General features: G+C 48.9%; 10 protein-coding genes across 10 annotated transcripts; 7 read left to right on the forward strand and 3 right to left on the reverse strand.

Moving 5' to 3' along the window:
- Positions 1–202: 202 nt before the first annotated feature.
- Pdw03_1753 (Elongation factor 1-beta) lies at positions 203–1219 on the reverse strand (the record flags this gene model as incomplete). Its single annotated transcript, XM_014681022.1, has 4 exons — positions 203–432; positions 485–858; positions 1081–1120; positions 1180–1219. The coding sequence occupies 4 exons, from the start codon at positions 1217–1219 to the stop codon at positions 203–205; spliced, it is 684 nt and encodes a 227-aa protein (XP_014536508.1).
- Positions 1220–1546: 327 nt separating this feature from the next.
- On the forward strand, positions 1547–3916 carry Pdw03_1754 (Heat shock protein/chaperonin HSP78, putative; the record flags this gene model as incomplete). The annotated part of the gene is made up of 1 exon (XM_014681021.1): positions 1547–3916. One exon carries the CDS (start codon positions 1547–1549, stop codon positions 3914–3916), a length of 2370 nt encoding a protein of 789 aa, XP_014536507.1.
- Positions 3917–4249: 333 nt separating this feature from the next.
- Pdw03_1755 (DNA mismatch repair protein MutS, core) lies at positions 4250–7872 on the forward strand (the record flags this gene model as incomplete). Its single annotated transcript, XM_066099990.1, has 16 exons — positions 4250–4610; positions 4667–4759; positions 4831–5603; positions 5682–5759; positions 5809–5868; positions 5915–6269; positions 6332–6428; positions 6479–6568; positions 6617–6785; positions 6835–6869; positions 6917–6998; positions 7055–7166; positions 7222–7420; positions 7484–7522; positions 7587–7725; positions 7783–7872. The coding sequence occupies 16 exons, from the start codon at positions 4250–4252 to the stop codon at positions 7870–7872; spliced, it is 2772 nt and encodes a 923-aa protein (XP_065957717.1).
- A 1320-nt stretch (positions 7873–9192) lies between these two features.
- Positions 9193–11126, reverse strand: Pdw03_1756 (Sas10/Utp3 family protein; the record flags this gene model as incomplete). Its single annotated transcript, XM_014681019.1, has 2 exons — positions 9193–10886; positions 10946–11126. 2 exons carry the CDS (start codon positions 11124–11126, stop codon positions 9193–9195), a joined length of 1875 nt encoding a protein of 624 aa, XP_014536505.1.
- A 285-nt stretch (positions 11127–11411) lies between these two features.
- Positions 11412–12675, forward strand: Pdw03_1757 (3-ketosphinganine reductase (Tsc10), putative; the record flags this gene model as incomplete). Its single annotated transcript, XM_066099991.1, has 3 exons — positions 11412–11597; positions 11650–11781; positions 11833–12675. 3 exons carry the CDS (start codon positions 11412–11414, stop codon positions 12673–12675), a joined length of 1161 nt encoding a protein of 386 aa, XP_065957718.1.
- Positions 12676–13231: 556 nt separating this feature from the next.
- Positions 13232–14299, forward strand: Pdw03_1758 (Sterol desaturase family; the record flags this gene model as incomplete). Its single annotated transcript, XM_014681017.1, has 2 exons — positions 13232–13711; positions 13802–14299. 2 exons carry the CDS (start codon positions 13232–13234, stop codon positions 14297–14299), a joined length of 978 nt encoding a protein of 325 aa, XP_014536503.1.
- Positions 14300–15293: 994 nt separating this feature from the next.
- Positions 15294–16261, reverse strand: Pdw03_1759 (60S ribosomal protein eL6; the record flags this gene model as incomplete). Its single annotated transcript, XM_014681016.1, has 3 exons — positions 15294–15446; positions 15512–15847; positions 16157–16261. The coding sequence occupies 3 exons, from the start codon at positions 16259–16261 to the stop codon at positions 15294–15296; spliced, it is 594 nt and encodes a 197-aa protein (XP_014536502.1).
- A 404-nt stretch (positions 16262–16665) lies between these two features.
- Pdw03_1760 (26S proteasome complex ubiquitin receptor, subunit Rpn13) lies at positions 16666–17995 on the forward strand (the record flags this gene model as incomplete). Its single annotated transcript, XM_014681015.1, has 3 exons — positions 16666–16716; positions 16827–17386; positions 17449–17995. 3 exons carry the CDS (start codon positions 16666–16668, stop codon positions 17993–17995), a joined length of 1158 nt encoding a protein of 385 aa, XP_014536501.1.
- Positions 17996–18523: 528 nt separating this feature from the next.
- Pdw03_1761 (Calcium channel subunit Cch1) lies at positions 18524–25024 on the forward strand (the record flags this gene model as incomplete). The annotated part of the gene is made up of 3 exons (XM_014681014.1): positions 18524–20116; positions 20171–23195; positions 23253–25024. The coding sequence occupies 3 exons, from the start codon at positions 18524–18526 to the stop codon at positions 25022–25024; spliced, it is 6390 nt and encodes a 2129-aa protein (XP_014536500.1).
- An 804-nt stretch (positions 25025–25828) lies between these two features.
- On the forward strand, positions 25829–26356 carry Pdw03_1762 (uncharacterized protein; the record flags this gene model as incomplete). Its single annotated transcript, XM_014681013.1, has 1 exon — positions 25829–26356. One exon carries the CDS (start codon positions 25829–25831, stop codon positions 26354–26356), a length of 528 nt encoding a protein of 175 aa, XP_014536499.1.
- Positions 26357–27376: the final 1020 nt, after the last annotated feature.

The following is a 27376-nucleotide window of genomic DNA, read 5'->3' on the forward strand; positions in this document are numbered from 1 at the left end:
CTTAATCAGAACATTGAACAATTGCCCGACACATGGACAATTTACAGTGGAGATGCAAATGGTCATGAATTTTTTTTAATTTTTCATCAATGACCGGTCACTACTGGACCAGCTTTCTAGTTGGACTAGGTTCGTAAAGGATTCCTTTGACATCACGCATTTCCATCACACAATTCCGGCTTCATAAATGGGCATCGCAAATTTACAGCTTCTGCATGGCAGCGATATCAGTGGACTGGACGTGGTCCTCATCCTCCTCGATCTTCTGCTGGAGCTCATCGGTGGAGACCTTCTCGTCCTCAACGACGAGGTTGATCTGGAGCTTCTTGATACCGAAGCCGACGGGAACCCACTTGGAGGCACCCCAGACGAGACCTTCCCACTCAATGGCACGGACGTTGGCCTCGAGCTCCTCAAGGACAGTCTCATCATCTGGAAATATTAATTAGCATTTGAAATGAAAGAGAAACCGAGAGATACATACCCCAAGGCTTAACCTCCAGGGTGACAAGGGACTTGGCAGCGGGCTTGACCTTGCCAGCCTTCTTAGCCTTGTACTCTTCGAGACGCTTGTTGCGCTCAGCAACGACCTCGGGGTCCTCCTCCTCAGAGTCGGAACCGAAGAGGTCCTCCTCATCCTCATCCTCCTCGGGCTTGTCCTTAGGGTTGGAGGGAAGCTCGACGGTCTCGGGACCGTAGGCGGTGAAAGCCGCGGAAGAGTCACCGGGGAGAGCAGAGAATTCGCTCTCGTGAGAAGCGATGTGCTTGTACCAGCGGGCAACGTGGGGGTACTTGGCAGCGTCAAAGGCGGCGCTGAAGGCCTTGAAGGTCACGACATCGGCCTGGCTGGGCGAGTGGCTGTTGAACAGAGTCAGCAATAATGTTAAAATCAGACCAAGTGATTCAACAAAATGATATAGTGAAGCAAAGTCAGAGGTGCGATTGCTCGCGATTGGTTGTAGTCATCCAGCGGGGTCTTAATCCGCCTCCTAAACACGGACCAATGTTTCTCATCATAAAAGCATTCAAAAAGGGAAAGAGAATAGAGGAAAGGCAATTAGACAAGGGGAGGATTCATACCCAACAATGTAGGACCGAGTGGAGAGGAAGTGGTCGGCCACTGAGGGGCACAGTCAGTCACCAATTGATTCGAAATAACAAAATCTCAGGGGCGCCTACGAGTCAGGCCGGCATCAGAGACAAAGTCGGTGAAACCCATTGTGAAAGAGAGGTGTGTTGGTATCTGGAAGGAGAAGAAAAAAAGGAGAAGAAAGTAGATGAAAGAGGGGTTAAAAAGGGAGGATTTTTTTTGTTGCGGAAAATCTCAATGAAGTCACGGAAAAACGTGGAACCTAGCTTGGTCATGTGACTGACTGGTGACGGAGCTTCAGCTCTCTCCACCACTCAGCGTTCGCTATGTGGATCTTTCGAGAAGCCTCCCGAGGGTCCTTGGTTGCCAGTATTTAAGCTATACCAGTGACATCTCAGATCTCGAGCTATTCCAAGGCATTCTTCTCCTCCAGGGTCGGAAGACATTATACACACAATGGCGGCGAGATTATCCCTCAATGCCCGCAGTCGGCTTCTGCGAACGCCTCACGTATTCCCGACCCGTCTTCTATTCCCGACACTGAGATCAAGCACACTGCCCTGCGCCTCTATCATTCAACTGCCCGTCAACCCTAACCCGGTATCTGTCCGCCACTATGCCAAGGGGGGTCGTCCACACCCCCCAGGCGGTACCCACCGCATGGATATGAGTGGAGAGGACGAGAAACCAGCACTCGAAAAGTATGGTGTCGAGCTTACGGAGAAAGCTAAAGCTGGGAAGCTAGATCCAGTCATTGGGCGAGATGCTGAGATTCATCGGACCATTCAAATTCTATCCCGGCGAACTAAGAACAATCCCGTGCTGATCGGTGCTGCTGGAACCGGCAAGACCGCCGTTCTCGAAGGTCTGGCTCAGCGTATCGTACAAGGAGATGTCCCGGAGAGCATTAAAGACAAACGGGTTGTTTCGTTGGACCTGGGCTCTTTGATTGCGGGAGCCAAGTTCCGGGGTGACTTCGAGGAGCGTCTGAAAGCTGTCCTAAAGGAAGTGGAGGATGCGCAAGGCGGGGTGATCCTCTTCATTGACGAGCTCCACACTTTGCTAGGACTCGGCAAGGCTGAGGGAAGTATTGATGCTAGCAATCTGCTCAAGCCTGCCTTGTCACGAGGCGAGCTTCAATGCTGTGGTGCTACTACTCTCAACGAATATCGATTAATTGAAAAAGATGTGGCTCTTGCCCGACGGTTCCAACCTATTCTAGTAAGTGAGCCATCGGTCGCCTCGACTATATCAATTTTGCGGGGCATCAAGAACAAATACGAAGTACACCATGGTGTCAGAATTACAGATGGCGCTTTAGTAGCTGCAGCCACTTACAGCAATCGCTATATCACCGATCGATTCCTGCCCGACAAAGCGATTGATCTTGTCGATGAAGCTGCATCGGCTCTTCGATTGCAGCAGGAATCAAAGCCTGACTCAATTCGGGAACTAGAGCGTGACATCACTACCATCCAGATTGAGCTTGAGTCTCTTCGCAAGGAAACGGATGTTGCAAGCCGCGAACGGCGAGAGAAGCTTCAGGAAGACCTGAAGATCAAGCAAACGGAGGCTGGTAAATTGACCGAGGCCTGGGAGAAGGAGAAGGCTGAAATTGATACTATAAAACGCACCAAGGAGGATCTGGAACGCGCTCGATTTGAACTTGAACACGCTCAACGCGAAGGAAACTTTGCCAAGGCTGGAGAGTTGAGATACTCTACTATCCCGGACCTTGAATCCAAATTACCCAAAGAAGGCGTTGAACAGGATCCTCAAAATCAAGCTTTGATTCACGACTCAGTTACTGCAGATGACATTGGAAACGTTGTTTCTCGGACCACAGGCATCCCCGTCAACAAGCTCATGGCTGGAGACGTGGAGAAACTGATTCGAATGGAGGACACTCTCCGAAAATCAGTCCGTGGGCAAGACGAAGCACTTTCTGCTGTGGCAAACGCTGTGCGGATGCAGAGAGCCGGTCTTAGTGGAGAAAATCGCCCTATGGCCTCTTTCATGTTCCTTGGCCCCACCGGTGTTGGAAAGACCGAGCTCTGCAAGAAGATGGCTGAGTTCCTTTTCTCCACTGAAAGTGCTGTTTTACGGTTTGACATGAGTGAATTCCAAGAGAAACACACAATCAGTCGTCTCATCGGTTCCCCTGCCGGGTATGTCGGATATGATGATGCTGGCCAACTCACCGAGGCTGTCAGACGGAAGCCTTACGCTGTTCTGTTGTTTGATGAATTTGAGAAGGCGCATCGTGACATTTCAGCGCTACTGTTGCAGGTCCTCGATGAGGGCTTCCTGACAGATGCACAAGGCCACAAGGTCGATTTTAGAAACACCCTGATTGTTTTGACCTCCAATCTTGGAGCTAGTATCCTGGTCGGAGCAGACCCCTTGCACCCAATCAAAGACTCCGGTGATGCTGAGCTCCCAGAAAAAGTCAAAGCGGCTGTTATGGATGTGGTTCAGAGCGCATACCCACCTGAGTTCATGAACCGAATCGATGAATTTATTATCTTCAGGCGCCTTTCAAAGGATGCTCTACGAGATATCGTCGACATCAGAATCCAAGAGCTTCAGTCCAGACTCGACGACCGCCGTATGATCCTGCAGGTTGACAGTGAAACCAAAGACTGGCTATGCGAGAAAGGCTACGACCCGAGATTTGGTGCCCGGCCTTTGAACCGTCTCATTGCCAAGGAGATTGGAAACCGCTTGGCTGATAAGATCATCCGAGGTGAACTTGTCTCTGGTCAGAGAGTTCAAGTTTCCCTTGATAAGGCTCAATCTGGTCTGGTGTTAACCACGCAAGAGTAAACGAAAACCTGAAATTTAGCGTCCTTATGTGGTGTGGTACATGTGATGTTCTTTGTCTCCTTTTTGGAATTTTTCAATTGCATGTCGGGTCGTCTCTGACATATCACGACAGTATGATTTGTATACTACCTCCACTCTCATTGTACAAAAATCTAGTTCTAATTACATTGATCAAATTGTTTGTTTTTGGTTAGCCTTGAAGAACGACCCGTGGACAGGTGACTAGGCGGACGGACTGCACATACAATGGGAACTCACCACTTCATACTTACCCATCCCTTTTCCCTCTCTCATCTCATCTCTAGGTATCCCAATTCCATTAGCCTCGGCGATATGTCTTCTTTAAAAAGAAAGAGAGCACCTGCTTCCCGCCCTCCGATCACACCTGGTACCTCTGGGCCACGACTGGGCTACAGGGCGCCATCAAGCCAAGCCCTCAGCATTTCAAGTGGTCCTCCTCAAGTCCCTATCATTTCGTCGGAAATTCAATTACGGACTCCGTTCCCTACAGACACCAAGATTGTAACAGATCGGTCGGTGAGGGCCACTGATGATGACTTTGATGACTGTGTCGTTGCAGCCATCGATATGAAGGATCATGGCACTGTCGGATGTTCATACTACTCAACCGAAGAGGAAAAGATGTATCTGCTCGGTGACAGTCGCTTGGGGGATATGGAGACCGTTGACGCCCGTGCGTTGAATATTTGTTTAGGTCTTGATTCGAAGTGCTAATCCGGCGATCCTCAGTGCTTCTCCAAATCAAACCTACAGTTGTTTTGACATCACCACGGGTCGATCTTAATTCGCAGAATCAAGATCAAAATCTCGCACAAGAAGATGGTATACTTGCTTTTCTCTGGAGCTCTCTTGGCCCTTTCCAGTGCAAGCAAATGCTGATAATTTCTGTACAGTTTCTTCTGCCTACCTTCCTTACCAGATAGACATTCGTCCAACGTCGGAATTCAGCTACTCCAATGCAGAAAGCAAAATCCTTGCTTTGGAAATTTCAGCTACCCACGAACAGCGCATTCGATTTTTCGTACCCCAAAATGGCCTTGCTGGACCGGAAGAAGTGGACCCAGAGGAGATGGGCTTCACACTCCAAGAAGGAAGACTGTTACACATCTCAAGCTCCGTCGACATGGAAAACCCTGTGACAATTGGTTGCGCAGGAGCTATACTCACCTACCTACAGCGACGAAGAGCTGCAGCGCCTAGCTCATTTGAAGACGGAAATGAGTATCGCGTTCGAGCACTGCAGATGTTCAATCTACGGGATATGATGTGGATCAACAGCAATACCTTCACCTCTCTACAGATCATCCAGTCGGAGTCACACCCGAGTATGTTTAATCAGGGCCCAGGGAAAAAGTCAGCTACGGGCAAAGAGGGTCTTTCGGTCTATGGGCTCTTCCGGCACTTTGCATACACCCCTCAGGGTAGGGCAAGACTCAAGCAAATCTTTTTCCGTCCAAGCGTTGATCTAGATACGATTCGCGAACGGCATGACTTTATAGGGGTTTTTTCCCGCCCTGAAAATCTTGCTGCATTGGACAAGATTATCAAAGCATTGAAACACGTCAAAAATCTCAGGCCTGTCATGGTCAATCTTCGCAAGGGAATTAGCACTGGCAGTGCAAAGATTACTGGGTTCAAAACTACGGTTTGGGCTAGTCTTCTTGCTGTATGTTTGATTTGCTATCATCGATCCATGTTATAGTGATGCTTTTTGCATTACGGTGCTAATGAGGTAACGGGCCAGTTTGCGTTTTACTCTATTGACATCAATGATGCCCTGCGGGAGGTCTCCGGCGCACACATCCTCACTCTCCGAAGCAAGGTCGAAATCCAATAGTTTTGTTAGTCCTTCACATACTGACACCTTACAGGCTGTGAAAGTCTTTGAAGCAGCACAGCTGTACAGAGTTGGTCGCATGATACAAGAAATTGTAAGTTCTTTGTTACTAGGAATTAAAAATGCAACTGACATTTTAGGTCGATATCGATAACTCCGAAGAACAAGGAAGAACAGTGGTTAAGCAAGGAGTTGATAGAGATCTTGACAAAATTAAAGACAGATACGATGGTCTCAACAGCCTTCTCAAGCACGTTGCCCTCGACATTGCCGCAACAATCCCGGTGACTCTCGAAGTTGACGTCAACGTCATTTACTTTCCTCAGCTTGGGTTCAATATTGCTATTCCACTCAAAAACCATGGCGCCGCGGCATATGCGGGCTCCGATGATGAGTGGGATTTGATGTTCGTCACGGAGAATCGGGCATATTTCAAAGACTTCCGCATGAGAGAGATGGATGAGAAGCTGGGGGATCTATACAGTTTCATATGCGGTAAGACTTTTGGGTCAATGAGAAGCCATGGAGATAGAGAACTAAAAACTGTGTCTTAACAGAGAAAGAAATTGAGATAGTGTACGACTTGGCGCAGAGGGTCCTTCGATATGAGAATGTGCTTGTCGATGCCTCTGATCTTTGTGGGGATATCGATAGGTTAGTTCTTGTCGGACATGTTGCAAGGTCTGCTGATACAAAGTCCACAGTCTTCTTGCTCTCACACAGGCAGCCAGCTTCTACAAGTTGACTAGGCCACGAATGGTTGAACAAAATGTGATCAGAATCAAGGGTGGTCGGTAAGAGCTCGTTACCAATCATCCCTCAGTATCTCTGACAAATGGCAGGCACATTCTTCAAGAGCTAACAGTTTCATCCTATGTACCAAATGACACATTGCTCGTCGGTGGAAACGAATCCGAAACCTGTGATGCTTCTTCCTTCATAGATTCCTATCCCAGCATGTTGCTCTTAACTGGACCGAACTACTCAGGAAAAAGTGTCTACATCAAGCAGGTTAGCTTTATTATGACTTTGATAGACTCATTTTCTAACTTTGAACCAGATTGCTCTGATTGTCTATCTAGCGCAGATTGGGAGGTATGTTTCTTTCCATTAAGATGATATACAGATGCTAACTACTACAGCTTCGTCCCTGCACACAGCGCGGAATTGGGGGTCACAGATAAGATATTGACAAAAATCAACACCCAAGAGAGTGTTTCCAAGGTATTTCAGGATCTCTGCATGAAGTTTCGGATTTGGCAGCCTGACAATATCTTTAGGTCCAAAGCACATTCATGAGCGATTTGCAGCAAATTTCTCTCTGCCTACGACAAGTCACAAATCGAAGCTTGGTCATCATCGATGAGTTTGGGAAGGGTACCAATGAAAGCGGTATGTTCCTATCTACATGTACTAACTCTTTACTCGGACTCATTAAAGCATTCAGATGGCATTGGACTTGCCTGTGGCATACTAGATTACCTTCTGTGCTTCAAGTATCCCGCTAAAGCCATTGCAGCAACTCATTTCCATGAGATTTTCGAAAACAATTTTCTCTCTCTGCAGCCTCGACTCCAACTTGGCCATATGGAAGTTCAAGTCTGCGAAGAAACCCAGGTCGAGGACCAGATCACATATCTCTATAAGTATCTAAAGAGACGCAGGCTCTTGGATGATTAGTACACAAGTGATGCTTACAGTTCAAACAGCTTTCGTCCGGGCCGAAGTAACAAGAGCTTTGGTACCATGTACGTCCTGCTCCTAATCATTCCGACACTCTACTAGTTTGAAGTTGATTGACTTGTGGTATAGCTGTGCGGCAATCAACGGTATCGATCCAGCCATTGTATCTCGCGCAAACGAGATTGCGTCTCTTTTGGCGCGAGGGGAAAACATCGTCGCGGCCTGTGCAGTTTTATCTCTAGAGGAGATGAAGGACTTAAAAGAAGCGGTACCAGTTTTTTTTTCTCTAAAAGAAACGTAATCTGACTAACAGCGTTGTTACAAGAACTCTCTAGCAAGAGGCTTTCTGGAAGTTGATTTCTCACGAGGTGGCCCAGACCGTGTCAGGACAGTTTTCGAGGGCTTGTTCGAGTGAAATGGGGTTTTAATTGTGGTAACACGCTCATGGAGGCAATTATACTTACGGAGCAAAGCATACCTTTACGCCCCATGTCATCATCGATTGGCCGAATTCGCTATGCCAATTCTATCCCATTAGGAAAATGAAGTCCTGCCCACATCCACTGCATCCGTAGCAGCCTGGGCCCAAAATCATAAATGAATTCATTCCGACTTTTACCGCGGTCATGTTAAGTTTAGCATTTCGAACCTTGGAAAGAAGAAGGCTTCCGACTTAAATGCTGACAGCATCTTTTGCTTCCCCAATTCTACCAGACGCACCAAGCCAAGTATCTCATACATCACTCACATTCTTTAGGTCGACGTTATGAAAGCTTTACACTACTAGCTATCCTCCAAGTCCGGGGTTTCTCTGTGCCTCGTACATCGCAGGTCTCCGATCTTGTCAAAGACTCGAAGCTCCGCATCAAGCTCGACGCAGAGCTTACAACACACTTTTCTCGAACTTACATTAGTAATCGGTCGATGCGGAAGGCGCTGTGAGAGCGACGAAGTTTGGAAGAAAAATTGTAACTTTGATTGACATCAGCATCTTCAGTACTGTGTGGTTGGAAGTATGTGTCAGTCCAGGAAAGCTCCGAGCTGTAAAGGAAGTGCGCAGATCAGCCCCGGGATCGAGTTTTATGGTATCGATGCGAGCTAGAAGTCCATTGCTCGTTACTTGCAGCGAAAGAAAGGTACATATTTGGTATTCTTACATTAAATTCCATTGTCTTCCCGTCAGAATCACTAACCTATCCTCATACAACCGCCGAAGATCCTACGCAGCTCCAAGTCCCAATCTCCGAGGTCTCGCATGTAACAACTACCTGAGCACAAGTATCAGAAGTGGCTCAGACCGGTTTTCAGAAAAGATTAGATGGGCCTCTCGCAGTGTAGTGCCGAAGCCATATCGACGCTCACGGAATCGTGCACCAACTTCGCCCATTTCTCCCAATCCAAGGTATCAACACTTTGCACATATGTGCGCTTGACCTCTTCTAACTTGCTGGGTAGCTCAAGTGCGAGAGGTTAAGAAATCGCAGCACATGTCCGGGGCTGATCATATCGGGGACAAGAGTCTAAGTGGGGGCCATAGTAGCTAGAGCCCCCATCAAACGCATCATAACGATTACTAGGGGAAGAAGGATTCAGATGAATAAAACATTTTTTGAAACTTCGGATAAACCAAAAGATGGAATCGGGGTTATATACACATCGAATGCCAGAAACTGCCCGCAGTGAACGCCATGAAAACATACACACAAGACCTTGAAGTTTATGATCAAGCACACATTCACAGTTTAACACTCTTGACCAGGTTCTTCTTGATACCCGTAAGCTCACCACCGTATCCACCACGGCCCTCGCCGCCCTTGTACAGCTGCTTAGTACTACCAAGCTTCTTCTTCTTCTCCTCGTACTTCTTTCTCTTCTTGACACGCGGGTTACGCGAGTCCTTGCTGCGTTTCGCGTGCAGACCCTTATTCTTCTGGATCTGGTACGTGATAGCACGCTTGCCATCCGGACCAATCTCCTCTTGCTCATAGACCTTTCCGCCAAGGCGCTCAGCCTCAGCGTGGGCTTCTGCACGAGCCTGCTTGTCGTCCTTGCGCTTCTTGGAGCGGGATGCCACCATGTCGTAGTATTCGTCGTCATCGGTGCCCTCCTTGGCACCCTCGCCACGGCGGAGCTCCTTGGCGACGCGACGATCCTCGTCGTCACTATCACCGCCCAGCTGCTGGTCGGGATTGAGTTCTTTGCGACCACGCTTCTCGGCTTCCGCGTTGAGACGGGCTTGACGGTCACGCAAACGTTCGCGGTATGGAAGATCAGCGTCTCCACCGGCATCCCGGCCTGCTGCGTTGCGCTTGTTGGCTTTCTGGGCCAGTTGCGAGGTGTAGAAACGAAGCGAGCGCTTCTGCTTGGCCTTCTCCTCTGCTTCGTAAGCCGTGAGGGCATCCTCGTCACCGAAGTCAGAATCATCATCCTTGAGGGGTGCCTTGATCTTTGGTGTCTTGCGCTTCCGTGAAGGCTGAGTGGCCAAGTTCTCAAGATCGGCGAGACCGGCTTCTGTTTGACGGAGACGCTCAGCGCGGAGAGCTTCGGCTTCTGCCTGTGCAACCTCGGCCTTGCTGAGCTTCTTCTGTTTCGGCTTTTTAGTCTCTTGAGTCTTTGGTGCCTTGGTTGTCTCGGTCGTAGTCTCCTTAGTAGGCTCCTCAGCGGGTTCCTCAAGCTCTTCGAGATCCTTCACGGTATTCCAAAGCTTCCTGAACTTGACAAGCGATCCCATGACAGGGTGTTGTCGGAGTTCGGCGGGGGTCATCGGAACATGTTCGCTAGTTGCATCGGGAGAGGGGGAGGAGAGGAGCATGAAGTACATGCTGATCGTGCCAAGGTATGCAGACAAAGCACGGAACTTCACCACGGGCACTGGTGAAGGCTGTGGCTCTTCTGAGTCGTCGTCTGTAGAGGAAGCCTTTGAGGCTGCTTGTCGAAGATCCTCGAAGGTGCTTTGAAGGTCCACGAAGTCCTTCGCGAGGGGTTCAAACTCGGGGTATCTCGACGTCAAAATCTTCAGCTTCTCATCGGTATCCATATCCTCAGTGATCTCCAATTGCGGAAGCACTTCAGTCACCACACCAGCATCGGCGCCATCCTCTGTACCCTTGCCGGACTCCACCCATTCAGACTCGTCAAACCCGAAATCGGCCTCATTCATAGCCTGCAACTGCTTCAGTTGTAGTCGCTTGGCCTCCTGCTCTTCCTCTAATGCGTCAACCTCAGTCTCAATCTGATCTGCGTTGTAAAGATCTTTCTTCGATGAGCCCCAGGCAGCAATGCCTTCATCTTCTTCCTCGGATTCGGCGCCACCTTTTGGCTGGCCCATGTCATCGTATTCGTCTTCTTCTTCTGAGTCTTCAAGGTCGTCATCCTCGTCTGCGGATTCATAGCCAAGGATTTCTTCGTCGGAGGGCTGGATCAATTCCTCTGCGGCGATCAGTGAGACACTGTTTACACCAGATTTGGTTATTGTTAGAGGTACATACCTTCCTCGGCAACCCTCCGCCGTCTCTTGGCCTCTGGGCCTTCCTCAAGTAGGATCTGGTCACGGCCGCTTTGGAAGTCATCTTCCGAGTCTTCGAATCGCTCCTCGATGTCGAACTTGGAGGGCTCAGGGACTATTTTCGATTGCGCTGGGCGACCGGCTTTTCTCTTTTTGCTGCCCATTTTTGCGTGTAGAAATCAAACGACAGTCAACCAACTCAGCCCGGCCGATAAACTGTGATAAAATTATTTTTTGGTCTCTCACCGCCTTGGGTACGCTAACCTCGAGTGGGGGCTTTTGCTCTGTTTGCACCCTTGGGAATCCAAATACCGGTAATTTTACAATCTCACAATTTGAAACGTCAAAAACAGAACGATCTCGGGTATTTCTGTGTCATTGATTTACTGCCCTGTGTGTGCCTTCCATTTCGAGGACAACCCGACAGACACAGCTGCCATTCATCCACGATGGATCCTCGCGAGTTATTTGCCCGTTCGCATCTCCCTCGACTTCTCCTATCCTTGAAATTCTCATATAGCAATACCTCAACCCCGATATTGGGCGTTTCCGCACTCCTTTGCACTATTATCCTTTACACTATGGCTAAGATGTTTGGTTTCGGATCCCGAAACGAGTTCAATGTCGAGGGGCAGGTATGTGCAAGTTAACATGATCAGTTTGGTACGTGCTAACTAGGTCTTACAGACTGTGGTAATCACCGGTGGTTCCGATGGCATGGGCAAAGCTGTCGCACTCGAGCTATCCGCGAAAGGCGCAAACGTCGTCGTGGTTGCGCGCACTGTCTCCAAGCTGTTGACTGCAGTCGATGAGATGAAGGTTGGATATCCCTCAAAAACAATTGATCAATATTGCTCACCTATCATCCAGACGAAGGCAGCGAATATCTTTAAGCAGAAATTCCACTATATCAGCGCTGATCTCACTGATCCCGTCGAGTGCGAAAGAGTCATCGCAGAAGTCACAACGTGGAATTCTGGAGCTGCTCCTGACGTTGTTTGGTGCTGCGCGGGCTTCTCCCGCCCTGGATACTTCGTCGATGTGCCCATCCAAGATCACCGGCAGCAAATGGACACAATCTATTGGACTGCGGCCAACACGGCTCACGCAACCTTGCGCAATTGGCTGAACCCCGTTGCTCCGAGTGGCCAGATGAAAACACCCCGGAGACACCTCATATTTACCTGCTCTACTCTTGCGTTTGTTCCCATCGCTGGCTATTCACCGTATTCGCCTGCCAAGGCAGCCATTCGTTCTCTATCCGACACTTTGAGCCAGGAAATCGAAATGTACAACGGAGCCTATACTCAACGGCACCGCAGTGACGCCCCGGCTGCGGATGTCAAGATCCACACCATTTTCCCCATGGGAATCCTCTCGCCCGGCTTCGACAACGAGCAAAAGACTAAGCCTGAATTGACCAAGAAACTTGAAGAAGCCGATAAGCCCCAGACGCCATCGGAAGTTGCGCAAATCTCTATCCGTGCCCTAGAACGTGGGGAGTACCTGATCACTACCAATCTTGTTGGTGCCATTATGAAAGGAACTGCCCTTGGGCCCAGCCCGAAAAACAGCATTGTCGGTGACACTCTGCTCAGCTGGCTTAGCAACCTGGTATTCCTCCAGGTTATTCCAGACCTTCGCAGCAAGACGTTCACTTGGGGAAAGCAGAACGGGCTTCCGAGCAATACTACCAGTTCTCTGGCTTCTTAACAATTGGGCATACTCTTATTTTCTCCAAATGGTCTGTCGACTGCTTCATGCATGATGATACCCTGAGCGCTGTCTGTATTGCGCCTCCTTCAGCTGCCCCTCGCAACACCTAAATTCTTCAATTCTTTTTGGGCATATTTATACGCTCTTTTTTTACAGTAAATAAATTATAGCATGTCTGTGTTCGTGTTTTTTTTTTCTAGCAATTCCAACCTTTCAACTGCATTCACGCAGTAGTATTCCGCATTCCGCGGAGGATGACGTACGGTAAAAGATAAGCTGCTTATCTTTTACCCTGCCACCCCATTTTCGACCTCGCAATTTCTTTGTCACCAATTGCTCTGCCCAGACTGGATTTTCAAAGAGTTTTTGTCTCAAATCTGAATGGCAACTGATTGCAGGTTACTATTTTCGGCACAAAGAGGAATTGCCGGGAAAAGAGAAACAGAACTCTCGCTCCGCCGCCGAAAGACTCGATGATCGCAAGATACAACTAAATTCACTTTCGAGTCCTTCAACCCCATTTACAGCAATCGCTACACAAACTTGTTAAAGAATGGAGGCCCTATTCTCAATACCAGTTTTGTCTGTTTTCCTCATTCCAGTCCTGTCATCCTACAGCACCAGCCTGAACCTCCTTTTCTTCTACATGACTTGGTCAACGCTGGTACTGTCGCACTCCCGACTCCGCGTGGAACTGTGGGGAACAATCGCCGTGCGCGTAATCTTCTACGCACTGCCGTCCATTGTCTTCTTCCTCTTCGACATCCTGACCCCGTCGGCGGCAGTTCTCATCAAGGCGCATGGCGCGACCGGCTTGCCAGGTGGGAAGAGACGACGTTGGATCCACGCAAAGGAACTCAAGATCGCCGGGTGGGGGCTGTTCAATTTGTTCTTGGGTATCGCTGTGCAGGGCATACTTGAGATGTTACTTGTTAAGACGCTTGGCAAGCGCAGTGCGCTAAAGGTATCGCTGAAGCTTCCTATGCCATTTGAGATATGTAGGGATTTGAGCCTAGCGATGCTGGGGCGAGAAGTAAGTCCAGTTGAATCTCAGAGATACATTGCTGTGGTGCGCTTTCCTTGCTAGTCCAATTTGCTAACATTCCGATTTTTTTCTTTCTAGTTCCTCTCATATGTCCTTCACCGCTACGCTCTCCACTCTAAACTATCTCCCACACTTGCCAAGTGGCACCGGTCTTGGTATCATTCGTTGTCTGCTCCGTTCCCATTGACCGCGCACTACGACCACCCGATTTCTTACCTGGTCACCAAATTCATCCCTACCTATGCGCCGGCCGTCGTCTTCCGTTTCCATATGCTTACCTATCTTTTGTATCTACTGATTATCTCTGTTGAGGAGACCTTCGCATATTCTGGATATACTGTCATGCCGACAAACTTCTTTTTGGGTGGCATTGCCCGTCGCACGGATATGCACCTGCTGATGGGCGCAAGGGGGAACTTCGGCCCATGGGGTGTTGTTGATTGGATTCTGGGAACTGTTGTTGGAGATGATTCCGACGATGATGTGAGTGCTGAGGCAGATGAGCGGGATTTGCGGAAAGCGTATGAGGCGGCGAAGCGAAAGGCTGTTGGGTCTGGAAAGTCAAAGCGACGATGAGACGACCATTGACGAGTGCATGATGAATCATTGGGATTATAGCCATGTGAGTTTTGTCTGTGTTTTGCCGTTTATTTTTGGAGTGTGAGCTGAGATGTTGCTCACTATATATATCGTCCGAATCTACAGCATATAAGAGAAGATTAGGATTTGGGAATTGTGACAGAGGCAAATTTATCATTATTAAAGCCAACTCTTTTTTTCAAGCCTAATTTTGAAAACTTCGAGTGTCGTGTAATTAGTAGTCATGAGGGTATAGGTGGCTGGTACTTGATCCTGGAATTGAATGGTGGCTAGCACTAGATCAACATGGGGGGTTAGATACAGAAGATCTGTGACTTGTCGCACAACCTCAATGAATGCCAAGGCATTACAACCGAGCAGCCATAGTACTATATATGTATCCATTGAGCACCGCCGTCAAGTTGTCAAGACGAAATTTGTTTTATGGATCGTAATTCACGCCTAGATCTTAAGATCTAATACTTTAATTCCAGACATTGGGGATATCCACTTAATGAGAAGGTCCAGCAACCTTATATCCTAGCGTCTTACAGATGCTACATGGCCGTAGAGATGAATCGAAGGAATTGCCCAATTTTGGATTGCCGCCTGAACCTCGAAATGGGAGTAGGTCATACTGAACATAAAAGAGAATCCAGCCCGCCTGCTGGAACGAGGTGATTTTAAATCTTTTTTTTTTTGCTTGAAGTCTCTTTCTTCATAACGCAGCTTCATGCAAAATCAGCCACGCGCAAAGGGAACGGGTTTTTTGAAACATGAAACATGAGAACGACATCCGGAAGTCCGAATTAACCGCAAATCATAAGAAAAGTGAAAAACGTGTTTTGACGGATCCCGTAGGAATTACATGACATGGTTCATGAAACCGGCCCCAGAAAGTCGCGAAAGGATGCCGATCTGCAATCGAGCCGCCCCTCGTTGGAAAAATGGTCCTCCCCAACTATCTACCGAACCCGCGGCTACCACACATTTACCACTTCATCTCGTGGGGCTTGTCGCCGTTTCGGAGGCTGAAGGTGGTAGCGAGGTAGCTGCCGAGGAAATCCTCCTTCTTGATGGAGGCAAGGATAGCCTGGTCGACAGCCTTCTGGTCGCTGGCGCGAGCGCTGGCAACAACCTTCTTCTGTAAAGACAAAAAAAGCAGTTAGCATGTGATCACTGCAAATGTGAAGCGCACAAGATGCATACCTCGGCTTTCTCGCCCTGCTTGAAGAAAGCCTCCTCGGTCTTCTGCTCAGCCTTCTTATCCTTGGTGAAGTATCCGGGAGCGGAGATCTTCTCAATGGCCTTGGCGTCAACACCGGTGATGTCGACACGCTTGGAGGTGGCGATCACGTAACGGGAGTTCACGCGACGGAGAGGAACACCGTTGATCTTGAAAGGTCCGGTGACAAGGAGGACACCCTGGTCGAGGGACTTGAGGAGGATGACACGCTTGCCACGGAAACGGCCAGCGAGGAGGATCAGGATGGTGCCGGGAACGAGGGTCTCGCGGACCTTGGCGGGACGCAGGGTCTTGCGAACCTGTAAACACACAAAGTAGTTAGTCTCACATGTCACACAAATTCCCAGCGATTCCCGTGAATCCCAAGTATCTCCATTGTCGTAGCCGCATCTTCCCCAGATGATATGCGATTTGCACAAGAACACAAGATTTAATGAACTTTTTTGTGCCGTCGATTGACACCGGTGTCTGGCTGGATGTCGCCCCGTAATTCACAAAGGCTCTTCCGCAGAATACCGGTGCTATCGTCGCAATCATTGGGGCAGATGTGTGCCAGTCGTATGTCCTCCTCTTTAATGTGGCGTCCCATTTTCTTAGGGTGTACTGACTTTCTTGGGCTGCGACTGATCGTCCACGGGGTACCACTTCTGGGCCTTGTCGGCGGGCACGACCCTCTGGCTCTTCCCGAACTGCTTCGTCTGGCCGTCCGACATGATGGCTGCTGGCGAAGGATGAATGGTTGTCGGGGTGGTTGTTGGAGATTTGGGTGAGGACTTGGACTGGCTAAGCGGAGTCGGCTCCAGTGCGGGAATTCGTCGAGGGTTGTGTGTACGAAGCCCTATCACGTGTTTAACCGACAGCCCTAGCCAATTTTGGAAAGCGGTAGCTCAGCATATGGCTGCCATATCTGTAAGGCCAGAATGTACGGGCGACTGTAAAACCACTTACGCAGAAGCACTGCCCGACACAAACAACTGACGTATACTGCTCGCAGCCTCTCTCTCTTTCTATACACTCTATCTCTTACATCCCCCACATCACTTTTTTCTTATCTACCTGGAGGTTGCCAATTCAGCTCATCTTCTATTGGACCCCTGTTCAGAATCCATTTCCCAAAATGTCGATAGCTCCGATCATTACCTTCAAAGCAGGTATCTGCGATCTGGATGTACGTGAGCTTAGCTTTCCGGACCCGAATGGTTCAGCCCGACAATCAGCCCCATTATCCGGATATGCACTCATATCAACATTGCAACTTTGCTGACCGTTTCAATTCAGCAATCTAGCACCCCTGCCGCCGTAAAGCCAAAGACCACCCCGGGCTATGTCTATCTTTATTCCGAAGATGACCTTATCCACTTCTGCTGGCGCTCGCGCAGCGCCTTACTAGATGAGCCCGAGCTTGATCTGGTGATGATTCCTTCAGATGGCAGCTTTACTCCCTACAAGCCATCCGGCGGTGATGCTACAAATGGCCGTATCTTTGTCCTGAAGTTCTCCTCTAGCTCTCAGCGGTACCTCTTCTGGATGCAGTCTCAGTCCCAGCACGAGGACGGTGACCCTAGCTGGTTCAGCCCTCGTGACCTGAAGCTTGGAGAAATTGTGGATGTTCTGCTGCAGGGCGAGGATGTTGATGTAGAACATGAGATCGCTAATCTTCCCCGCCGGCCCTCGGGCGGTGATGACGACGAGACCATGGAAGACGTGGAAGGCACCGACCATGACCGCGGCCGATACCACAGCACAGGCAGCGGTGGTGCTGGCCCCGATGCGACCGGCGGCGATGTGCGTGAGGAGGGACAAGAGTCGCGAGAGGGTGGTGCGGACGGTGGACGAGCGTAGGTACATATCTCTGACAGCCTTAACCTGGGGCATCCAAGCTAATTTGCCGTTCGTGCAGAGCAACTACCGAGGAAGATTCAGCGTCGGTTGTTCAGGACTTTTTAAAGTCCCTGAGCGGCCGCCCGAGCCCGGGCCAATCCCAAGATCCCGAACGACCATCTACGACACTCCAAGACCTCCTTCCACCTTCGACCACGTTGCAATTTATCGATTCTGCTGATACGACTACTGCCGATCATCTTCTGAGCTTCTTGCCGCCCGCACTACTTTTGCTGGCCCAGGGCAATGCTGAGGCTTCGGAAGCCGATACAGACCCAGAACTTGCCCAAGCTGCTCTCCTGTCCCTCGACCTCTCCCAGAAAAAAGGAATTCTCCGAAAAGTGCTTCGTTCTCCCCAATTCATGCAAAGCTTGGCCAGTCTTACTATCGCTCTCCGTGATGGTGGGCTTCCGAGTATCAGTGAGGCTTTGCAGATTCCCGTGGCTAATGGGGGATTTATGCGGAGAGGTGGAGTACCCCTAGGTGGCGGCGATGCGGTAGATGCGTTCCTGGATGGCGTTCGGCAACACGTTAAAGAAAAGGATTCTCAGATGGATACCGATTGAATCAATACAATTCTTCCGAGATCTTGATACTTTCAAGACATTCTAAGACTTTGTTAAATTTGTCGAACTATTTTTGGAAAAAGGGAGCCCCACTAGCAAACACTGTTTACTGCAAGGCTGCGTCAGTGTTTGGTAAAAACCATAGGGATTTTCACTATGGGAGCTGAAATAGTGTGTAGGGGAAGCAAGGCACCATGTAGGAAACAATCAAAATATCATGTACGGAGCACGATGAATGTACAGCCCTGCCGAAGTATGTCAGCCAGAACAACGTTGAACATCCATGAGGCGCATGCCGGGACTTGTCCTTTTTTAGTGCAATTGCGATCCGGACGCTCTTGGCTCAATTTCATCTTCGGAAGCTTAAGGCTTGTCACTTCTCTTGGTTTGTGTCTTATGTTCACGCTCTTTTCTTTCGCTGTATTATACATATTTTCTACCGCCAACACACGTGTCGCCACCGTGTCCGAGAACCCCCGGTTCAGCCTGCGATGTCTGCGATTCAATAAGATCTGATCCTGCCCGACGATGGCGCCAGATAGCCAGAACCTTGATAATGACGAAAACGCTCCGCCTAACCAAATCCCCCTTCAAGATCTCTCGAAACCGGGAGACACTTCCAATAAACGTGGGAGAAGCAGCGCGGGGACCGGTCTCTTCTCACGACAATCATTGATCGGGAGGGGTTCGCGGAGAAATTATGATAGTGTTGCGGAAGGGTCTCCCATTGATTCGGCTGGACCGAGCAGGCATCCATTGCAACCCTCACAAACGAGGTATACAGAGATTGCTTCCCCGCTTGATGATCTGGGTGGTTTCGCGCAAGCGATATCAACGATTGGCCTCAGCTTCAATGGGCCACAATCAACGGCGTCGGCCCCGGACCCATCAGAACGCCGAAGCTTTGACGATGCTGCTTCCGACCTCGACATCGTACCTCTAGACTCTTATGATTCCCACGACCCGCACGGCTACAATCTCCCAGCAGACGAAGACGACATGATACGCTTGACCGATCCTCGATATATACAACCGATGAGCGGTGCTGCCAGCGCAGAGGAGCGGTACAGCACTGATACTGGTCACTCTGTGCATTTTGGTGGCTCGAGACTGGGCGATGATCTTCCTCACCTGGAGGATGGGATGGGAAGCCGTCGTGGTAGCAGTGTCCGGGATCGATCACGTTCTTTGTCTCCATCGGCATCCAGTGGGGCTCTGAAACGCGCCAGCTCAATGGTCAAATCTATGTCGCAGCGAGTGGTCAACCTGAGCAATGAACCAGAAGTTGTACAGCAAACGATTGAGAGGGAGGAGCTCGATAAAAATGCACGAATGGACGGACCACCGGTCTTGCCCGCGATGGTAGACTATGCATATGTCTCCAATCAACAGGCTCAAGCAGCTCGAGAGAAGCGTTCCTCCAGTAGATTATGGAAGGATCGGAATAATCCATTCAAAGGCAGGTCACTTGGAATCCTGGGACCGAGTAACCCTCTCCGACTCTGGCTGTGTGATATCCTGGTGAATCCGTTCATGGAACCCTTCATCTTGATTGTTATCATCATCCAGACCATCTTGTTGACCGTTGAAGATGCGCTCCCTACTTCCTCGAACTCAATGAAATGGGGAAGCAGCACGTTTGATTGGGTTTTCTTAGCCATTTTCATCATTTACACACTTGAGATAGGCTCGAAGATTTTGGTGTCCGGTTTCATTCTCAACCCTGTCGAGTACAGCACACTCAACCGCAACCTCGGCATCAGGAAAGCGCTCGCGGAGAAGGGCAGGAACCTAATCACACCGCATCGGCAGGGGACGATAAAGAAAGCTTCGATGCTTCAGGCTGAACCCCAAGCTTCAATCCTGCGAACATTCACAGGGATGAACGGACTGGACCCCGAAGTCTATGATGATCCTGTCCACAAACTTCGCGTTAGGCTTGCCCATCGCGCATTCCTGCGACATTCTTTCAACCGGCTTGATTTTGTAGCCGTGGTTGCTTTTTGGGTATCCTTTTTTCTTTCAGTTTCGGGAGTTGAGAAAACACACCAACTGTACATCTTTCGCATGTTAAGCTGTCTTCGAATTCTACGTCTCCTTGCCATGACTAATGGTACTTCGGTAAGTCTTCTGTTGCGAGGATGAACCTTCGAGATACTGACCAATCACCACTAGGTAATTCTTCGAAGTCTTAAGCGAGCAGCTCCTCTGCTCGTCCATGTCGCATTTCTGATCGGTTTCTTCTGGCTTCTTTTTGCCATCATTGGCATCCAGAGTTTCAAATCCAGTCTCAGGAGAACGTGTGTCTGGATTGATCCCGCAGGCCAGAACAATTACACATTGAATAATGCATGGGACACAGTGCAATTTTGTGGTGGGTACCTCAACCAGACGGGAGGGAAGATGCCATGGCTTGGCCCCGATGGTGTTGACGCAGGGTTCACCCCCAAAGGATATCTTTGTCCTCAGGGTTCTGTATGCATGGAAGGTGTAAATCCTTACTGGGGCACTATGAGCTTTGACAATATCCTGCACTCCCTCGAGTTGGTCTTTGTGATTATGACCTCCAATACTTTTACCGATTTGCTCTACTATACCACTGACACTGACTACCCCGCTACAGCTCTCTTCTTTGCCTCCGGGTTTGTCATTTTGAGTTTGTGGTTGGTGAACTTGCTGGTTGCGGTTATCACACATTCATTCCAGGTGATACGAGAAGAGAGCAAGCGCAGCGCTTTTGCCGTCCAAAAACTTGATACTGTCGACAAGGATGACACAGTGTCTCGCCAAGTCAGTCCTCTCAAGCGTATATATGATCAAACCGAGTGGATTTGGGTCTGCATCATCATCTTCGGCCTCATCGTGCAAGCCCTTAGAAGCTCGTCTATGTCTGCACGTCGCACACGGTTCATCGATACTACTGAGACTGTTGTCACTATCATTTTTCTAATCGAGATTATCTTACGATTTGTCTCGGATTGGCGAATGTTTCATCGAAAGCGTCGTAACTTGACAGACCTTTTGCTTGTAATAATTACCTGCATCATCCAGATACCGCCCATCAGAAACTCAGGTCGCGCATACACAGTTCTCACCTTGTTCCAGATCCTTCGAGTCTACCGAGTGGTACTGGCTTTCTCTGTGACCAGAAAGCTGATCGTGATTGTATTCAGCAATACTGTCGGTCTGCTCAACTTGATTTTTTTCCTATTCTTGATGACCTTTTTATCTGCCATTTTCGCAACACAGCTTTTTCGAAGCCAAATCCCAGATCAAGATCCAAGTGGCACGACGATCATGATCACGTTTTCGAATATTTACAACTCATTCCTGGGAATGTATCAAATTTTATCGAGCGAGAATTGGACCACGATTCTTTACAATGCGACGGCATACACGACTGAATTTAACACAGCCTGGATTTCGGCAGCGTTCTTCATTCTTTGGTTCATTGTGGCCAACTTTATCATCCTAAACATGTTCATTGCTGTCATTCAGGAAAGCTTTGATGTTTCAGAAGACGAAAAACGAATGCACCAGGTCAGAGCGTTTTTGGAACAGAAACAAGTCCATGGAGCACCCCAAGGAAACCTAGCGCTCTCCACAATTCTTCGCATGGGCCGAGATTCAGCCCGGTACAAAGATCCACTTGACCATGGTCCTGCGGCGTTGGAAATGTTGCTGAAAGACGCTGTAGTGCAAGAGTTCCTTGATGAAGAAGATACCATGCAACAAGGACGGGAGAGGCGGAAGGACTCACAGAGCGTGAACACAGTGTTAGAAGGCGCGACTCAAGAGAACCTTCAACCAGGATGGATCTCACTTCTATGGACGAAAGCCACAACGCTCGTTATGCGGAGGGAACCAAACCCTTTCTACTCGAAACTGAAGTTTTCACGTGCTTATGAGCAATTGGATCCGACAACCATGGCAAGAGAGGTTGTTACTGCGGCAGAGCAGAGAAAACGGGACCAGCGAGCATACCTCGTGAAACACCCCAACTATAACAACTCTCTGTTTCTTTTCCCGCCTAATAATTTCGTTCGGAAAATTTGTCAACGAATTGTTGGCCCAGGACGCGGGCATCAACGAGTTGAGGGGGTGGATCCATACAAGCCAGTGTGGTATGCGTTCTCTGCGTTCATTTATGCAGCCATTGTCGCCATGGTGCTTCTCGCCTGCATTACAACGCCATTGTATCAGCGACAGCATTTCCGGACTGATCGCAACTGGTTCGTCTACACTGACTTAGGCTTTGCCGTTATTTTTACCATCGAAACAGCGATCAAAGTGATTGCCGATGGGTTCTTCTGGACGCCAAACGCATTTTTCCGCAGTTCTTGGGGATTCATTGACGGAATCGTGTTGATTACGTTGTGGGTCAGTGTCGGCAGCGCGCTTAGACAGGACTGGGGTGTTTCGAGAGCCATTGGTGCCTTCAAAGCTCTGAGGGCGTTGCGTCTTCTGAACGTTAGTGATAGCGCCAAGGACACCTTCCACTCTGTCATCATTGTCGGGGGATGGAAGGTCATTGCCGCCGCTGCGGTTTCTATGAGTTTCCTCATACCATTTGCAATCTATGGAGTCAATCTGTTTAACGGGCAGATGGCCAGTTGCAATGACGGTGGTTTTTCTGGAAATTTGACCAATTGCGTCAATGAATATTCCAGCTCGCCATTTAACTGGGACGTGCTTGCTCCACGAGTGGCCGGGAACTCTTATTATGACTTTGATAATTTTGGTGACTCCCTTTTCATTTTGTTCCAAATCGTCTCGCAAGAAGGTTGGGTCGACGTACAAGAAGCTGCAATGAGTATCACCGGAAAGATGACCCAACCGCAGGATCTAGTGGCGCCAGAGAACGGGTTATTCTTTGTGGTTTTCAACTTACTTGGGGCTGTGTTCGTTCTGACACTGTTTGTGTCTGTGTTCATGCGCAACTACACAGAACAAACTGGTGTTGCTTTTCTGACTGCCGAGCAACGTTCTTGGTTGGAATTGAGGAAACTTCTCCGACAGGTATCCCCCTCAAAACGATCATTTGACGACGAGAGCAAGAAGTTGCGGCTGTGGTGTTATCGAATTTCAGTTAAGAAGCATGGCCGGTGGGCACGGTTCGTGACTTGCGTCCTTGTATTTCACTTGCTGTTACTTGTGCTGGAGTACTATCCAGAGCCCGTCTGGTGGGAGGTGCTTCGATGTAAGTTTTTTTCTGACTCGATTCGAAATGTTGCCTTTTACTAATTGGTCAATTTAGCTCTTATATTCTTTGTACTTATGCTTGTCTACGTCACGAATGTCTTAATCCGACTAATTGGTCTTGGATGGCATCGATTTAGTCGAAGTTCGTGGGATGTGTACTCTCTCATCGCTGTCCCCGGCGCTTTCATCACCTCCGTCCTTGACGTTTCATACCATGAAAAAAGTCACGCCGTCGTGGAGCTCAACAAACTCTTCCTCGTGTCTGTCGCTCTGCTACTTATTCCAAGGAACAATCAGCTTGATCAGCTCTTTAAGACAGCAGCAGCTAGTCTGTCCGTGTTTGGAAATCTTCTAGCTACCTGGTTCGTGATGTTCTTGGTGTTTGGCATTGCGATGAACCAGGCGTTCGGCCTTACCAAGTTCGGCGAAAATGAGGATCACAACCAGAACTTCCGCGATGTTCCCAAATCACTAATCCTACTGTTCCGAACAAGTTGTGGAGAAGGGTGGAATCAATTTATGGAGGACTTCGCTAGTATGACACCACCCTTCTGCACGCAGAACTCCAACTTCCTCGATGATGACTGTGGAAGCGCGGCGTGGGCCCGAACTCTCTTCATTGCATGGAACCTGATCAGCATGTACATCTTTGTCTCACTATTTACATCGTTGATTTTCGAAAGTTTCTCTTATGTCTACCAGCGAAGTAGCGGACTCTACGCGATCAGTCGGGAGGAGATCCGCCGGTTCAAGCAAGCGTGGGCGACGTATGATCCAGAGGGGACGGGCTTCATATCTACTGAGCAGTTTCCTCGACTGCTCAGTGAGCTCTCGGGTGTCTTTGCAATGCGAATCTACGAGGGGGAATTCACGGTCGGAAGTATCCTCGAAAAATGCCGAATCGATCCTCAGAGGAACTCGATGAGTTCTTACGCCAGAGATTCGATGGTCTCACTGGCTGAGCCACGACATACAATGCGTCCAAACTCCCGTGTCTTATCTGGTGTGCATATCGGTGAACTCTCTCGGATCATATCGAAGATTCCAGTTCAAAGCATTCGAGAGCGGCGCAAACGATTGAATGCCTTTTACGAAGAAATCCTTGTTTCAGCAGACCCCGATCGCGGCATCTCATTTCATCAGTGCTTAATGATCCTCGCCCATTACAACGTGATTAGCGATAGCAAGAGTCTGCGTCTCGAAGAATTCCTACGTCGTCGAGCACGGCTGCAGCGGGTGGAAGAGGCTGTCCGTCGAAACACCGTCGTCGGTTTCTTTGATACCCTCTACTGGTCGCGCGAATTCCGCCGCAAGATTGAGCGCAAGAAGAGCGGCCGGATGAGTGCAGTCCCGACATTCACTGTGCCAGAGATCTTTGTAGACGATCCAGGCGACGACCCTGGAGAGCACGACCAGCCAGGTTCCGGCGCGATCACACCCACAACGCAACCAGATTTAGACGGAAACTTCCCCCCTATGCTCTCACCGGTCTCGCATCACAGACGAGCCGAGTCCAGCCCAACCGCAAACCGCAATACTCTACCTCGCATCAATACCAATTTGAGCGGGTCGGTATCTAGCTCCAATACACCTACGAGGGAGTGGTCGAGTATCAGTCCCTCAATCACCCCGCGTCAAATGTACGGGGACCGCACTCCGTTCGACTTTACCGAACTGCACGAGGCGTCTTCGACAAGCGATACTTCCCGTCACAACAGTGGTATGAATGTACAGGATGTCATGCATTCGCTGGACAACTCCGCTTGGGGTGAGAGTATCCGGCGAAGCTTCACGCAGCGACGATCTGGCGATCCCAGCTCTGAATAAAATGCAGTGCATGTTGATCACCATATGAATTTTGGATGTCGTCACGACGTGGGTGGGGTGGATAGTAGGGTGGGTTGGTTTTTTCCTCATTCCTTTTTTGTTCTTTCATTCTTTAGTATTCCCCTCGACTATATTGGGATTTTTTTTTTTTTTTTGGTTTCATGGCCTGGTTGGCCCTTTTGGTTTTTCTGGCTTCATTGTGCTGTATACTACTCTCTTTGGCATGGGAGCATTTTTGCATAGCAGCGGCGTGGAATTGCCACTTCAACCCAATAATTTTGTTTTATTTTTTTTACATAGACTTGAATCAAGATTGATTATTGAAAATCGGACATTAAAAGACATGAACATTTAAACTATAGGAGAGTGCATGAATCAAGTGGGTCGAACTAGTTACTATTGGCACCGAAAGAGGAAATCGGGGAAAGCGGATGAGACCTATGTGAACACGAATAGGAACTATATGAACCTGAGATCAGTACATACTTCCACATGTGGAGATTGCAAAACCCGGTAAGAGAACCAAAATCTCCAAGTCCCAAAGGCATGGTGTATCCGTTTTCAGGAACAATCACATTCATCCGCATGCATCGCCCGGGTTCAATCCGTGTCTCAACTCTCCCTGCAGCATCGTCCTTGCAGTCAACCCGTTATAAAATTTAATAAACCCAAGTGAAATCACCAATAAAATCTCTGTCAATCCTACAAATAACCAATTCAATCCTCATGTCCAATTCTACTATGACATGGTCATCTCCAACAGCCAAAGTCTCACATTCCACAGCTAAAGCCAACAGAGTAACGATGAATAATATCACTTCGCCATTTCTCTCTGTGAGCACATCTTTCGGCTCCAGAAGCCCCAGACCAAACAGCGACTTCTCAAGTCCAAGCTCAACAACAACCTCACCACCCTCCTCTCCAACCTCCACACACTCACCTCAGAGCTCTCCACACCACCTCTTCACCCTATCATTCCTTCCCCCCAAAGTCCTCACCCACACATTCCGAGAGCAGCTTGAGCGTCTCGGGCATATAACTAGCCCTGGGAATCTGTCAACCCGCCCGCGCCCAATCTCCGACAATCCCAACAATGCTGTCACCGTGATCCCCCACGCTGTCCTACGCGGCCGCTCAGCAATGGTTGTCCGCCGCCGACCGTCTAAGATCGACATGGCACTGAGCGAAGAGCGATCACGATGCGATGAGGACTCTATTGAGAGACAGGGGCTGGGGCTGATGGAGCCTCGGCCGGTGGATCTGGGGATTGGAGAGGTAAAGCCCAACTTTGTGATGGGCGGCATCTTTGAGGTTATGGAGGAGCAGGCTTAGGCTAGACTTTTTTCTACGCCATCGGAGGGGTTTTGGGGTAAATTTCTGGGTTTATGCTGTGATACTCTACTTGTTTTAATTGCCGTTGTAATTCTCTGCTAGAAGTTGCGATTCTTCCGCGTTCGGAAAAGAATGTGGGATAGGGAATATTGTACGGAGTATAGTGGCTTCTTATTGAAAAGAGTTTGTTGTACTTGTTGTTGGAATACTTTTGACCCCTTGCTGTAATAGCTGCCCAAATGAGTGTTTTGTGTCTTTCTATTTACCACACTTGCTTGCTACTATTCTTACTTGCTTACGCTAAGTGGTCCACTTCATCAGTACTTTGCTCCACGGCGCAGGGTAGCATGCACTGCGCATATATTCACACTTAGGGGGAAAGGAAGATGAATCTTTTGGGCTTTTTTTTAATATTACAAAAATACGTGCTCCGTACTACGCTCTTCAATATACATATGGTCGACCGGAAACACTGTTCTTCCGTCGTTATCGAAGCTCTTACTTACCTTCTACAAGTGAAAGATTAGGATATAGTTATACCTCGGCTATAGAATAGGCTTATTGTTTTGCTAAGCGAAGCGAAGTAGATAGAAATTTCATTTCAATATACTATGGAAAAATTCCCGGACCTTGGAGTTGAGATCTAGTCTCTGACTAGTCGTGAAATTACCGGTCATACAACTATGGTAGGGCTAGTTATATGATTACTAACTACTAGCCAAATGATAACGTATTCGGTAAGCGAGCTGGCCACCCCAACCAAAACGCGTCCATGAATTAGATCTTAGTTAGTTCAACCACCCACCATGCCACCAATTCTAACTCAATACTCTCGAAATTCAATAGAGTAGGAGGGTAGGATCTTACTAGCTACCAAGGCTTTTAAGAATCAAGAAATCTCTTCAATTCGTGACGTAGCGCGCCGTTTTAACGTCCCAAGATCCACCCTTTCTACCCGCCTGAATGGTATACAACACCGCGCGATTTCTCGCGCCAACTCTCATAAATTGACCGATACTG

Source organism: Penicillium digitatum, chromosome 5 (genome assembly GCF_016767815.1).
Source record: "Penicillium digitatum chromosome 5, complete sequence".
Lineage (NCBI taxonomy): Eukaryota > Fungi > Ascomycota > Eurotiomycetes > Eurotiales > Aspergillaceae > Penicillium > Penicillium digitatum.